At 48.2% G+C, this 15,000-nt stretch overlaps 2 protein-coding genes across 2 annotated transcripts in view; both read left to right on the top strand.

Moving 5' to 3' along the window:
* Positions 1 to 683, top strand: part of LOC110175787 (target of Nesh-SH3-like) — a 30,733-nt gene extending 30,050 nt beyond the window's left edge. Inside the window, 1 exon segment of the mRNA XM_055166305.1 lies at positions 1 to 683. This exon segment is cut by the window's left edge and continues 136 nt beyond it. The gene's annotated coding sequence lies outside the window, so the exon portion shown is untranslated.
* Positions 684 to 7,868: 7,185 nt separating this feature from the next.
* The window catches only part of ftcd (formimidoyltransferase cyclodeaminase), a 16,959-nt gene continuing 9,827 nt past the window's right edge, over positions 7,869 to 15,000 (top strand). Inside the window, exons 1-8 of the mRNA XM_055163933.1 lie at positions 7,869 to 8,030; positions 9,304 to 9,487; positions 10,668 to 10,796; positions 10,881 to 10,969; positions 11,100 to 11,279; positions 11,481 to 11,618; positions 11,879 to 12,010; positions 14,931 to 14,992. Coding sequence (XP_055019908.1) covers positions 7,977 to 8,030; positions 9,304 to 9,487; positions 10,668 to 10,796; positions 10,881 to 10,969; positions 11,100 to 11,279; positions 11,481 to 11,618; positions 11,879 to 12,010; positions 14,931 to 14,992 — 968 coding nt within the window. The 5' untranslated portion in view covers positions 7,869 to 7,976. The remainder of the gene's footprint in view (positions 8,031 to 9,303; positions 9,488 to 10,667; positions 10,797 to 10,880; positions 10,970 to 11,099; positions 11,280 to 11,480; positions 11,619 to 11,878; positions 12,011 to 14,930; positions 14,993 to 15,000) is intronic.

The raw sequence follows: 15,000 nt of genomic DNA, 5'->3' as shown, positions 1-15,000 counted from the left end.
ACTAAACCAGGACAAAACCAGGACTGAGCTGGGACTACACCGGGACTGAATCGGGACTAAACCAGGACTAAACCGGGACTAAACCGGGACTAAACCGGGACTAAAGCGGGGACTGAACCAGGACTGAACCCAGATTAAACTAGGACTGAACTGGGACTGTGTAAAATATTTTCAGGGAACATGAGGCGAGGCTGGCTCCCCCATATCTGTGTTTAATACATGTATTAAACATGTATTAAACATGTATTAAACATGTATTAAACATGTATTAAACATGTATTAAACATTATGGTTCTTTGACGGTTTCAGAGCCGAGTTCAAAGAATCAAACTCAGATATTTTTTTACCTAAATTTCTGAAATGGCTCTGGTCGTGACTCTGGTCGCGGCTCTGGTCGCGGCTCTGGTCGTGACTCTGGTCGCGGCTCTGGTCGTGTTTCTGCTGTTTTTACCTGATGTACATTTTGTTCAAATCCAAATTTCAGGAAAACCTTTGGTGCTTCGGTTTGTTTCTAAAAAGGATTTTTTTCTGCACTTTGCACAAATGTGTGATAAATCTTGGAACGGTTCTGTTAAACTCTGGGGCATTAGTGACTTGTTCTGTTATAAACTCAGGTCACTGAAACAGAAAAAGGACAAAAGGGTGTGTACAGAAATGTCATGTTTTGTATGTTTTGTATTGGTTTATATAAAGAGAATAAAGATTCCTTTTGTAAAAATGTGTCCTACAATTATTATTATTATTATTATTATTATTATTATTATTATTATTATTATTAACGTTGAGTTAATGTGTAAAACACTAAAGTATTTTCTTAATATTTGAGGTAAAAATAATAAATTTTGAAACTGTTTTTATTGGTCAAATTCAACTCAAGTCCCGCCCTCCTGCCTGTCAATCATGACTAGCTCGTTTCTGAAGTTTTTGTTTTTATTTATGATTAAAACTCATAAAAAAAATGAGTTTGGTGAATTTGTCGTGAAAACGATGAAGAACACGACAACAAAGCCACAAACGTGCCCGATGAGGATCTTAAACGCTCCAGGACCGAGTTCTGTTTGAGTAAATAAAAGTTTGTCAAAGTTCGCTAATGCTAATGCTAATGCTAATGCTAAACTGGGCCCAACAGAAACTCGGCGCAGAATTTATGATTATTTTTATTTATTAATTTATGATTTTATGGTTTAAAAACGTTAACAATCTTAAATTGTTTAATTGTTTTTTATTTAATACTTTTTTATATTTACAGTTAAAAAATTGTTAAATGAGTTTGGTTTTGTTTAGGAAGAATTCAAGTATGAACAGAAGAGAAAACAACTGAAACTGGAGAATCATGAAGAAGAGCAACAAGACCCGTCTTTACCTGAACCAGAACCAGACCTGGACCAGACCTGGACCAGACCTGAACCAGAACCAGACCTGGACCAGACCTGGATCAGACCTGGACCAGACCTGAACCAGAACCAGACCTGAGACCTGGAGACCTGACCAGACCTGAACCAGAACCAGACCTGAACCGACCTGGACCTGGACCAGACCTGAACCAGAACCAGACCTGGACCAGACCTGGACCAGACCTGGACCAGACCTGGACCAGACCTGAACCAGAACCAGACCTGGACCAGACCTGGACCAGACCTGAACCAGAACCAGACCTGGACCAGACCTGAACCAGAACCAGACCTGGACCAGACCTGGACCAGACCTGAACCAGAACCAGACCTGGACCAGACCTGGACCAGACCTGAACCAGACCAGACCTGGACCAGACCTGACCAGACCTGGACCAAACCAGACCTGGACCAGACCTGAACCAGAACCAGACCTGGACCAGACCTGGACCAGACCTGAACCAGACCTGGACCAGACCTGAACCAGAACCAGACCTGGACCAGACCTGGACCAGACCTGAACCAGAACCAGACCTGGACCAGACCTGGACCAGACCTGGACCAGACCTGGACCAGACCTGGACCAGACCTGGACCAGACCTGAACCAGAACCAGACCTGAACCAGACCAGACCTGGACCAGACTGGACCAGACCTGAACCAGACCAGACCTGGACCAGACCTGGACCCTGGACCAGACCTGGACCAGACCTGAACCAGAACCAGACCTGAACCAGACCTGGACCAGACCTGGACCAGACCTGAACCAGAACCAGACCTGACCAGACTGACCAGATCTGGACCAGACCTGGACCAGACCTGAACCAGAACCAGACCTGGACCAGACCTGAACCAGAACCAGACCTGGACCAGACCTGGACCTGGTGGGACACGTGTCTCATGGTTCTGTTCTCTCTGTAAATATTCAGAGATTTAAATAAACTCACTGTTCAAATGAAGCTGAAATCCACCAACAAAACCCCCTGAACCAGGTCTGAACCAGGACTAAATCAGGTCTGAACCAAGTCTGGACCAAGTCTGAATCTGGTCTAACCTGTTTTGATGGGTAAGTTAACATTCTCTCTTCTACACATTTAAAAAACAAGTATAATACAAATACAATCAAAACTTATATTTAAATGGGACCAGGACTGGACCGGGATTGGGCCGGAACTGGACCGGGACTGGACCGGGACTAGGCCTGTCGTAGGACCATGTGGAGTCTATTATGAAGTGTTTGTAAAGCAAAGACAGACGGAGCTCAGAGATCAGAGTTTTACTGCTCAGACTCAAACGTGTGACAACAATGAGACACATCATCACCTAAACCTGTCCAGAACTAAACCAGGACTAAACCAGGACTAAACCAGGACTAAAACAGAACTAAACCAGGACTAAACCAGGACTAAAACCCAGGACTAAACCAGACTAAACCAGGACTAAACCAGGACTAAAACTAAAACAGGACTAAAACTAAACCAGGACTAAACCAGGACTAAACCAGGACTAAACCAGGACTAAAACAGGACTAAAACCAGGACTAAACCAGGACTAAACCAGGACTAAACCAGGACTAAAACAGGACTAAACCAGGACTAAACCAGGACTAAACCAGGACTAAAACAGGACTAAAACAGGACTAAACCAGGACTAAACCAGGACTAAAACAGGACTAAACCAGGACTAAACCAGGACTAAACCAGAATAAACCAGGACTAAACCTAGGACTAAACCAGGACTAAACTAAAACAGAACAGGACTAAAACAGGACTAAACCAGGACTAAACAGGGACTAAACATGGACTGTTCTAAAGCCTCCTGGAGATGTTCATGTTCCACTGGGAGGAGGCCCCAGGTCTGACCCGGGACAGACTGGAGGGTCTCTGGCCTGGGAACAGGAACCAGGACTAGACCAGGACTAGACCAGGACTAGACCAGGTCTGATTTCAGAGTGTTGCACATAATGTTAAACTGAATTACATTTGTTTCTTGTCTTTGTTGTTGGACCCACAGCTGGTTCTGGTTCTGGTTCTGGTCCAGATTCAGTTCTACCACAGAAAGACCAAAGATCCAGACCTGAAAACAGACTTCATATAGACCCATTTGAGGAAGTCCAGAACCAGGTCTGAACCGAGTCTGAGGAAGTCCTGGTCCACGGTAAGTCCTGAATTATCTCTGATGTAACTGCACCCCCCCCCAGGAGGTTGTTGCTCCTGTCATAATCTGCACCTGTCGGCCCTGGGCAGGTTCATGGATTGATTGTATTTAATTGGTTTAGTCCCGGTTTAGACTTGGTTTAGTCCCGGTTTAGACCTGAGTCGGGTTTTGGGGGTCTCTGGGAAACCCCTCAAAGTGGTGGAGTGACGTCATCCTCCACATCTGTTTCACATCTGCACATTACATAAGACCTCCAGGACCAAACCTGGACCAGGACCAAACCTGGACCAGGACCAACCTGGACCACCTGGACCAGGACCAAACCTGGACCAGGACCAAACCTGGACCAGGACCAGGACCAAACCTGGACCAGGACCGGACTGGAACCAGACCGCACCGGAATCCCAACCAGGGCTCAGATCCCCCAGGGTCCAATTATGGTCCAATTAAACTGTTCAGTTATCAGAGGTCAGAGGTCAGATGACTCATGGTCCTGTCGCCGGTCCTGTCGCCTGTCGCCGGTCCTGTCGCCGGTCCTGTCGCCTGTCGTCGTCCTGTCCTGTCGTCGTCGTCCTGTCGTCGGTCCCTGTCGTCCCTGTCGTCGCCTGTCGCCTGTCGTCGGTCCTGTCGCCGGTCCTGTCGCCGGTCCTGTCGCCGGTCCTGTCGCCGGTCCTGTCGGTCCTGTCGCCGGTCCTGTCGCCGGTCCTGTCGCCTGTCGCCTGTCCTGTCGTCGTCCTGTCGCCGGTCCTGTCGCCGGTCCTGTCGCCGGTCCTGTCGCCTGTCGTCGGTCCTGTCGCCTGTCGCCGGTCCTGTCGCCGGTCGAACATTTCACCACAGACACACATGTAGCACAGCCCCACACGTGCTCCTCTGTCAGGACTAGATCAGGTGTTTATGGAACACTCACTGTGTTATTATCGTCCCTCTGAAGTCCAGGTTCAGTCTGGACTAAACCAGGACCAGACCAAGTCCACACCAGGTCCACATCAGGTCCAAACACGTTAAAGGACTCGTAAAAACTAATGAGATCCATAAACACAACAGATGGAACTCACACTTTTATAACGAGAAAGAACAGGTCTAAACCAGGTCTAAACCAGGTCTAAACCAGGACTAAACCAGGACTAAACCAGGACTAAACCAGGTCTAAACCAGGACTAAACCAGGTCTAAACCAGGTCTAAACCACCAGGTCTAACCCAGGACTAAACCAGGACTAAACCAGGTCTAAACCAGGACTAAACCAGGTCTAAACCAGGTCTAAACCAGGTCTAAACCAGGTCTACTAAACCAGGACTAAACCAGGTCTAAAACCAGGACTAAACCAGGTCTAAACCAGGTCTAAACCAGGACTAAACCAGGTCTAAACCAGGACTAAACCAGGTCTAAACCAGGTCTAAACCAGGTCTAAACCAGGACTAAACCAGGACTAAACCAGGTCTAAACCAGGTCTAAACCAGGACTAAACCAGGACTAAACCAGGACTAAACCAGGTCTAAACCAGGTCTAAACCAGGACTAAACCAGGTCTAAACCAGGACTAAACCAGGTCTAAACCAGGACTAAACCAGGACTAAACCAGGTCTAAACCAGGACTAAACCAGGTCTAAACCAGGACTGAAGCATCAGGGTTGTTTCCATTTCAGGCCTTAAGCACAAACACTTTGTGAGTTTTTATCTCAGTCTCACTTTTCACAGACTGAACACTGACCTGAAGTGAACACTGACCTGAAGTGAACACTGACCTGAAGTAAACACTGACCTGAACACTGACCTGAATTGAACACTGACCTGAAGTGAACACTGACCTGAAGTGAACACTGACCTGAAGTAAACACTGACCTGAAGTGAACACTGACCTGAAGTAAACACTGACCTGAAGTGAAACTCACTGACCTGAATTGAACACTGACCTGAAGTGAACACTGACCTGAAGTGAACACTGACCTGAAGTGAACACTGACCTGAAGTAAACACTGACCTGAAGTGAACACTGACCTGAACACTGACCTGAAGTGAACACTGACCTGAAGTGAACACTGACCTGAAGTAAACACTGACCTGAAGTGAACACTGACCTGAAGTAAACACTGACCTGAACACTGACCTGAAGTGAACACTGACCTGAACACTGACCTGAAGTAAACACTGACCTGAAGTGAACACTGACCTGAAGTAAACACTGACTTGAACACTGACCTGAAGTGAACACTGACCTGAAGTAAACACTGACCTGAAGTGAACACTGACCTGAAGTAAACACTGACCTGAAGTGAACACTGACCTGAACACTGACCTGAAGTAAACACTGACCTGAAGTGAACACTGACCTGAAGTAAACACTGACCTGAAGTGAACACTGACCTGAACACTGACCTGAACACTGACCTGAAGTAAACACTGACCTGAAGTGAACACTGACCTGAAGTAAACACTGACCTGAACACTGACCTGAACACTGACCTGAAGTGGACACTGACCTGAAGTAAACACTGACCTGTTGACTTCTTTGGTAATGGTTGTGTTGGCGTTGGGTCTGGTTCTGGTTCTGGTTCTGGTTCTGGGTCTGAACCAGTTCTGTGTGTGTGGAGAGAGCTCCTCCTGGTGGACAACTGCAGTGGTGCAGGTCAGTCTCTTGTGCCCAGACCCAGACCCAGACTCAGACCCAGACTCAGACCCAGACTCAGACCCAGACCCCAGACTTAGACCCAGACCAGACCCCAGACCCAGACTCAGACCCAGACTCAGACCCAGACCCAGACTCAGACCCCCAGACCCAGACCCAGACCCAGACTCAGACCCAGACCCAGACTCAGACCCAGACCCAGACTCAGACCCAGACCCAGACCCAGACCAGACCAGACTCAGACCCAGACCCAGACCCAGACTCAGACCCAGACCCAGACCCAGACCAGACCCAGACCAGACCAGACTCAGACCCAGACCCAGACTCAGACCCAGACCAGACCAGACCCAGACCCAGACCCAGACCCAGACTCAGACCAGACCCAGACCCAGACCCAGACTCAGACCCAGACTCAAACCCAGACCCAGACCAGACCCAGACCCAGACTCAGACCCAGACCCAGACTCAGACCCAGACCAGACCCAGACCCAGACCAGACAGACTCAGACCCAGACTCAGACCCAGACCCAGACCCAGACTCAGACCAGACTCCAGACCCAGACCAGACCAGACCCAGACCCAGACCCAGACCCAGACCAGACTCAGACCCAGACCCAGACCCAGACTCAGACCCAGACCAGACTCAGACCCAGACCCAGACCCAGACTCAGACCAGACCCAGACCCAGACTCAGACCAGACCCAGACCAGACCCAGACCCAGACTCAGACCCAGACCCCCAGACCTCAGACCCAGACTCAGACCCAGACCAGACAGACCCAGACTCAGACCCAGACTCAGAACCCAGACCCAGACCAGACCAGACCAGACCAGACTCAGACCCAGACCCAGACCCAGACCCAGACCCAGACTCAGACCCAGACCCAGACCCAGACCCAGACTCAGACCCAGACCCAGACCAGACCCAGACCCAGACCCAGACTCAGACCCAGACCCAGACCCAGACTCAGACCCAGACTCAGACCCAGACCCAGACCCAGACTCAGACCCAGACTCAGACCTCAGACCCAGACTCAGACCCAGACCAGACCCAGACTCAGACCCAGACTCAGACCCAGACTCAGACCCAGACCCAGACTCAGACCCAGACCCAGACCCAGACCAGACTCAGACCCAGACTCAGACCCAGACCCCAGACCCAGACCCAGACTCAGACCCAGACCCAGACTCAGACCCAGACTCAGACCCAGACCCAGACTCAGACTCTGTGGGTCTTGTTAAACTTTGACCTGTCTGTGAGCTGTTTGGGTCCAGTGACCTCTGACCTTTGACCTGCTCGATTTCATCTCTAAAAAAGTCAACAACAGAACTAAACCAGGTCTAAACCAGGACTAAACCAGGACTAAACCAGGACTAAACCAGGTCTAAACCAGGACTAAACCAGGACTAAACCAGGACTAAACCAGGACTAAACCAGGACTGAATCAGGTCTAAACCAGGACTAAATCTGCTTGAATAAACCTTTAAGAGTTGTTCTCTATTTAAAATTAAACCTGATGCCCTTCCCTTCTGTCTCCTGATTGGAGGAGGAGGGGTGTTTGCTGCGCTGTGATTGGAGCAGAGCAGGTCATGTGACCCACGTGAATCATTCATGAATCTGACACAAAAAACTACAGGACCAAAGCAGAACTAAACCAGGTCTAGACCAGGAGCAGGAGCAGGACCAGGACCAGGAGCAGGACCAGGAGCAGGACCAGGAGCAGGACCAGGACCAGGAGCAGGACCAGGACCAGGACCAGGACCAGGACCAGGAGCAGGACCAGGAGCAGGAGCAGGAGCAGGATCATGTCTCGTCTGGTGGAGTGTGTGCCAAACTTCTCTGAGGGGAGAAACAAAGAGGTGAGATTTTATTTGTTTATTAGAATCTTAATTTTAACCTCCAGTTCCTCAGGTCTGTGCCCCTGTCTGCTCCTGTCTGCCCCTGCCTGTCTGCCCCCTGTCTGCCCTGTCTGCCCCTGCCTGCTCCTGCCTGCTCCTGTCTGCCCCTGTCCTGCCCCTGTCTGCTCCCTGTCTGCCCTCCTGTCTGCCCTGTCTGCCCCTGTCTGCCCCCTGCTCCCTGTCTGCTCCTGTCTGCTCCTGTCTGCCCCTGTCTGCCCCTGCCTGCTCCTGTCTGCTCCTGTCTGCCCCTGTCTGCCCCTGCCTGCTCCTGTCTGCCCTGCCTGCCCTCTGCTCTCCTGTCTGCCCTGTCTGCCCCTGCCTGCTCCTGCCTGCTCCTGTCTGCCTGTCTGCTCCTGTCTGCTGCCTGTCTGCTCCTGTCTGCTCCTGTCTGCTCCTGTCTGCTCCTGTCTGCCCCTGTCTGCCCCTGTCTGCCCCTGCCTGCTGCCCTGTCTGCTCCTGTCTGCCCTGTCTGCCCTGCTGCCCCTGTCTGCCTGTCTGCCCCTGCCTGCTCCTGTCTGCTCCTGTCTGCTCCTGTCTGCTCCTGTAAATATTCTCTGGACTTTGAGGATGTTTTTTGTATTTTGGGGTAAATTTTTAACCCCCGAGTCGCTCTGACCTCTGACCCCCGAGGGACTGAACCCAAACTGAACCAACAACCAGACTCAGACCAGACAGAGTCCAGATCCAGACCGAGACCTGCTCCAGACCTGAGACCTGCTCCAGACCTGAGACCTGAGACCTCCTCCAGACCTGAGACCTGCTCCAGACCTGAGACCTGCTCCAGACGTGTCTCTCTCTCTCTCTCTTCTCTCGTCTTCATCCCTCTCTCCTCTCGTCTCTTCTCGTCCTTCAGGTGATCGAGGCGATCTCTCTCTCTCTCTCTCTCTCGTCTCGTCTTCATCCCTCTCTCCTCTCGTCTCTTCTCGTCCTTCAGGTGATCGAGGCGATCTCTCTCTCTCTCTCTCTCTCTCTCGTCTCGTCTTCATCGAGGCGATCTCTCTCTCTCTCTCTCTCGTCTCTCCTCTCGTCTCTTCTCGTCCCTCAGGTGATCGAGGCGATCTCTCTCTCTCTCTCTCTCTCGTCTCGTCTTCATGATCGAGGCGATCTCTCTCTCTCTCTCTCTCGTCTCTTCTCGTCTCTTCTCGTCCTTCAGGTGATCGAGGCGATCTCTCTCTCTCTCTCTCTCTCGTCTCGTCTTCATCCCTCTCTCCTCTCGTCTCTTCTCGTCCTTCAGGTGATCGAGGCGATCTCTCTCTCCGTCTCTCAGACTCCGGGTGTTTCTCTTTTGGACGTTGATCCCGGCGTCTCCACAAACCGAACCGTCTTCACGTTTGTGGGGAGTCCTGAGGCCGTCGTGACCGCCGCCCTGAACGCCGCCAAGACCGCCCACGAACGGATCGACATGACCACGCACCGAGGTCTGGACCTGGACCGGGACTAGACCAGAACCAGACCAGGACCAGGTCCAGGTCCAGGACCAGGACTAGGACTAGGACTAGGACTAGGACCAAGACAAGACCAAGACAAGACCACCCACCAGCACATCGACATGACCACACACCAAGGTCTGGACTGGGACCAGACCAGGACCAGACCAGACCAGGACCAGACCAGGACCACAGGGTTTCTGCGAGGCATTAAAAGACCTTAAACAGGGCTGTGACTGATGCTCAGCTTGACTCTGGTCTCCTGACCTCAGTGAGCTTCACTTGACTCGAGCTCTGTGACTGAGACTAAACACAGCGACAAGAACCTGACCCGAACCTCACCCGAACCTCACCAGAACCTGACCAGAACCTGACCCTCTCCTTTTATGGTGAGGTGGAGGTGTTAGGGGGCGTGGTCTGTCCTTTTATGGTGAGGTGGAGGTGTGAGGGGGCGTGGTCTGTCCTTTTATGGTGAGGTGGAGGTGTGAGGGGGCGTGGTCTGTCCTTTTATGGTGAGCTGGAGGTGTTAGGGGCGTGGTCTGTCCTTTTATGGTGAGGTGGAGGTGTGAGGGGGCGTGGTCTGTCCTTTTATGGCGAGGTGGAGGTGTGAGGGGGTGTGGTCTGATTGCAGGTGGAGCACTGAGAGTTTTATTTTGTTTGGTGGCCACAGGAGTTTGGGAAAAGTTCTTCACAGTCCTTTATATGAGACCCCTGGTCTCTGGTCTGGTCTGGTCTCTGGTCTGGTCTCTGGTCTGGTCTCTGGTCTCTGGTCTCTGGTCTGGTCTCTGGTCTGGTCTGGTCTCTGGTCTCTGGTCTGGTCTGGTCTGGTCTGGTCTCTGGTCTCTGGTCTCTGGTCTGGTCTCTGGTCTCTGGTCTCTGGTCTCTGGTCTCTGGTCTCTGGTCTGGTCTCTGGTCTGGTCTGGTCTCTGGTCTCTGGTCTGGTCTCTGGTCTCTGGTCTCTGGTCTCTGGTCTGGTCTCTGGTCTCTGGTCTCTGGTCTGGTCTCTGGTCTCTGGTCTCTGGTCTCTGGTCTCTGGTCTCTGGTCTGGTCTAGTCTGGTCTGGTCTCTGGTCTCTGGTCTCTGGTCTGGACTCTGATCTCTGGTCTGGACTCTGATCTCTGGTCTCTGGTCTGGTCTCCGGTCTAACCCTGGTCTGGTCTCTGGTCTTTAGGGGAGCATCCTCGTCTGGGGGCGTTGGACGTTTGTCCTTTCGTCCCGGTGCAGAACGTCTCCATGGACGACTGTGTGAAATGTGCAGAGGAGTTTGGACAGAAACTCGCCCAGACTCTGCAGGTCCCAGGTGAGAACTAAACCAGGACTAAATATACACGACTAAACCAGGACCAAACCAGGACTATATCAGGTCTAACCCATGTGTCTGCAGTGTATCTGTACGGAGCAGCAGCTCGCTCCGAGTCCAGGAGGAGTCTCCCTTCAGTCAGAGCCGGAGAGTACGAGGGTCTGCCCCAGAAGGTCTGACCTCTGACCCCTGTGACCTCTGTGACCTCTGTGACCCCTCTGACCCCTGTGACCTCTCTGACCCCTGTGTTCACCTGTGCTCACCTGTACACGTGCGTCTCTGATTGGTCCTCTCTCTCTGCAGCTGCAGTGCTCTGATTGGGCCCCTGACTTTGGCCCCGCCCACTTCGTTCCGTCCTGGGGCGCCACGGTGACGGGCGCCAGAAAGTTCCTCATTGCCTTTAACGTGAATCTCCTGAGCACCAAAGAACAAGCCCATCGTATCGCCCTGGACATACGAGAGCAGGGACGCGGCAAGGACCGGGTAAGACCGGGGCAAGACCGGGGTAAGACCCGGGGCAAGACCGGGGTAAGACCGGGGTTAAGACTGGGGCAAGACCGGGGCAAGACCGGGTTTAGACCGGGGTAAGACCGGGTTTAGACCGGGGTAAGACTGGGGCAAGACCGGGTATCTGTACTCTGTGTAGTAGTACTGCAGTATTTGAAGTATTTGTTGTACTTTCAGCCCGGTCTGCTGCAGAAGGTCCAGGGGATGGGCTGGTTTCTGGAGGAATCAAACTTGGCTCAAGTTTCCACAAACATCTTGGACTTTGAGGAAACTCCAGTTCACCAGGTTTATGAACAAGTGTGTTCCAAAGCACGAGTGAGTACTACAGTACTACTACTACTACTACTACTGCAAATACTGCTACTACTGCAATTACTACTACCTTTAAGACCTCAAAGACCTGAGTTTAAGGCCTCCAAGACCTGAGTTTAAGTGCATTTGTTTTACAGGAGCTGAAGTTACCGTAGTACTATGTAGTATCTGTCTGTGTACTGCAGTGTTGCAGTAGTACTAGTTTTAGTAAAAGTATTATAATATTTGTAGTACTTGTAGTATTTGTAGTACTTGTTCTACAGGAGTTGAAGTTGCCTGTGGTGGGCTCTGAGGTGGTGGGACTGCTCCCCCTTCAGGCCGTGTTGGACACTGCAGAATTTTACATCAAAAGAGACGAACTGTTTGTGATCGAAGAAGAACACAAAGTCCGACTGGTCAGAAAACACACGCCGATACTTTTATATATTTATATATTTATACTTCACTTTTACACATTTATACTTCACATTTATATATTTATACATTTATACTTTTATATATATTTATATATTTATACTTTTATATATTTATACATTTATACTTTATATATTTATACTTTTATATATTTTATACTTTTATACATTTATATATTTATACTTCACTTTTACACATTTATACTTCACATTTATATATTTATATATTTGTAGTTCACTTTTGCGGCGTGTCTGATGGTTTTGTGTTTGTGTTGTGTTTGTGTTGTGTTTGTGTTGTGTTGTGTTTGTGTTGTGTTTGTGTTGTGTTTGTGTTGTGTTTGTGTTGTGTTGTGTGTTTGTGTTGTGTTTGTGTGTTGTGTTTGTGTTGTGTTGTTTGTGTTGTGTGTTGTGTTGTGTTTGTGTTTGTGTGTGTGTTGTGTTGTGTTTGTGTTTGTGTTTGTGTTGTGTTGTGTTGTGTTTTGTGTTGTGTTTGTGTTTGTGATGTGTTTGTGTTGTGTTTGTGTTGTGTTTGTGTTTGTGTTTGTGTTGTGTTTGTGTGTGTGTTGTGTTGTGTTGTGTTGTGTGTTGTGTTTGTGTTTTGTGTTTGTGTTGTGTTGTGTTGTGTGTGTGTGTTTGTGTTGTGTTTGTGTGTGTTTGTGTTGTGTTGTGTTGTGTTGTGTTTGTGTTTGTGTTTGTGTTGTGTGTTGTGTTTGTGTTTGTGTTTGTGATGTGTTGTGTTTGTTTGTGTTTGTGTGTTTGTGTTGTGTTTGTGTTGTTTTGTTGTTGTGTTTTGTGTTATGTGTTGTGTTGTGTTGTGTTGTGTTTGTGTTGTGTTGTGTGTTGTGTTTGTGTTGTGTTGTGTTGTGTGTGTTTGTGTTTGTGTGTGTTTGTGTTGTGTTTGTGTTGTGTTTGTGTTGTGTTGTTGTGTTGTTTGTGTGTGTTTGTGTTTGTGTGTTTTTGTGTTGTTTGTGTTGTGTTTTGTGATGTGTTTGTGTTGTGTTTGTGTTGTGTTTGTGTGTGTTGTGTGTTGTGTTTGTGTTTGTGTGTGTGTTTGTGTTGTGTTGTGTTGTGTGTGTTGTGTTTGTGTTTGTGTGTGTTTGTGTTGTGTGTGTTTGTGTTGTGTTTGTGTTTGTGTTGTGTTGTTGTGTGTTTTGTGTTGTGTTTGTGTTGTGTGTGTTTGTGTGTGTTTGTGTTGTGTTTGTGTTGTGTGTGTTTGTTGTTTGTGTGTGTTTGTTTGTGTTTGTGTTGTGTTGTGTGTGTGTTTGTGTGTGTTTGTGTTGTGTTTGTGTTGTGTTTGTGTTGTGTTTGTGTTTGTGTTTGTGTTGTGTTTGTGTTGTGTTTGTGTTGTGTTTGTGTTGTGTTTGTGTTGTGTTTGTGTTGTTTTGTGTTGTGTTTGTGTTTGTGTTGTGTTTGTGTTGTGTTGTGTTTGTGTTGTGTTGTGTTTTGTGTTGTGTTTGTGTGTTTGTGTTGTGTGTTTGTGATGTGTTTGTGTTGTGTTTGTTTGTGTTTGTGTTGTGTTTGTGTTGTGTTTGTGTTGTGTGTGTTGTGTTGTGTTGTGTTTGTGATGTGTTTGTGTTGTGTTTGTGTTGTGTTTTGTGTTGTGTTGTGTGTGTTTGTGTTGTGTTTGTGTTTGTGTTTGTGTTGTGTTTGTGTTGTGTTGTGTTTGTGTGTGTTTGTGTTGTGTTTGTGTTTGTGTTTGTGTTGTGTGTTGTGTTTGTGTGTGTTGTGTGTGTTTGTGTTGTGTTTGTGTTGTGTGTTGTGTGTTTTGTGTTGTGTTTGTGTTTGTGTTGTGTTTGTGATGTGTTTGTGTGTGTGTTGTGTTGTGTTGTGTTGTGTTGTGTTGTGTTTTGTGTTGTGATGTGTTTGTGTTGTGTTTGTGTTGTGTTTGTGTTGTGTTTGTGTGTTTGTGATGTGTTTGTGTTGTGTTTGTGTTGTGTTTGTGTTTGTGATGTGTTTGTGTTGTGTTTGTGTTGTGTTTGTGTTTGTGTTGTGTGTGTGTTTGTGATGTGTTTGTGTTGTGTTTGTGTTGTGTGTTTTGTGATGTGTTTGTGTTGTGTTTGTGTTGTGTTTGTGTTGTGTGTGTTGTGTTGTGTGTGTGTTTGTGTGTGTTTGTGTTGTGTTTGTGTGTTGTGTTGTGTTTTGTGTTGTGTTGTGGTTTGTGTGTTTTGTGTTTGTGTTGTGTTGTGTGTGTTGTGTGTGGATTGTGTGTTGTGTTGTGTGTTGTGTTGTGTTGTGTTGTGTTGTGTGTGTGTGTTGTGTTGTGTTTGTGTTTGTGTTTGTGTTTTGTGTGTTGTGTTGTGTGTGTTTGTGTTGTGTGTTTGTGTTGTGTTTGTGTTTGTTGTGTTGTGTTTGTGTGTGTTTGTGTTGTGTTGTGTTGTGTTGTGTGTTGTGTGTTGTTTGTGTTTGTGTGTGTGTTGTGTTGTGTGTTGTGTTGTGTTTGTGTGTTGTGATGTGTTTGTGTTGTTTTGTGTTGTGTTGTGTGTGTGTTTTGTGTTTGTGTTGTGTTGTGTTTGTGTGTGTTTGTGTTGTGTTTGTGTGTTTGTGTTGGTTTGTTTGTGTTTGTGTTGTGTTTGTGATGTGTTTTGTGTTGTGTTTGTGTTTGTGTGTGTTGTGTGTGTTTGTGTTGTTGTGTTGTTGTGTTTTGTGTTGTTTTGTGTGTGTTGTGTGTGTTGTGTTGTGTTGTGTGTGTTGTGTTTGTGTGTTTGTGTTTGTGTTGTGTTTGTTTGTTGTGTGTTGTGTTTGTGTGTGTGTGTTGTTTGTGTTGTTGTTTGTGTTGTGTGTGTTTTGTGTTGTGTTTGTTTGTGTTGTGTGTTGTGTGTTTGTGTTTGTGTTGTGTTTGTGTTGTGTTTGTGTTGTGTTTGTGTTGTGTTGTGTTTGTGGTTGTGTTTGTTTTGTTTTGTAGGTGGTCAGTAAACTGGGCCTGGACTCACTCGGACCCTTCAACCCCAAAGAGAGAATCATAGAGTCAGTAC

Source organism: Boleophthalmus pectinirostris, unplaced genomic scaffold (assembly GCF_026225935.1).
Source record: "Boleophthalmus pectinirostris isolate CB_2022bp ecotype Guang Dong unplaced genomic scaffold, ASM2622593v1 HiC_scaffold_11, whole genome shotgun sequence".
NCBI classification, from domain to species: domain Eukaryota; kingdom Metazoa; phylum Chordata; class Actinopteri; order Gobiiformes; family Gobiidae; genus Boleophthalmus; species Boleophthalmus pectinirostris.
Note: the sequence above shows the minus strand (reverse complement) of the source record. Positions and strands in the feature narration are given on the sequence as shown.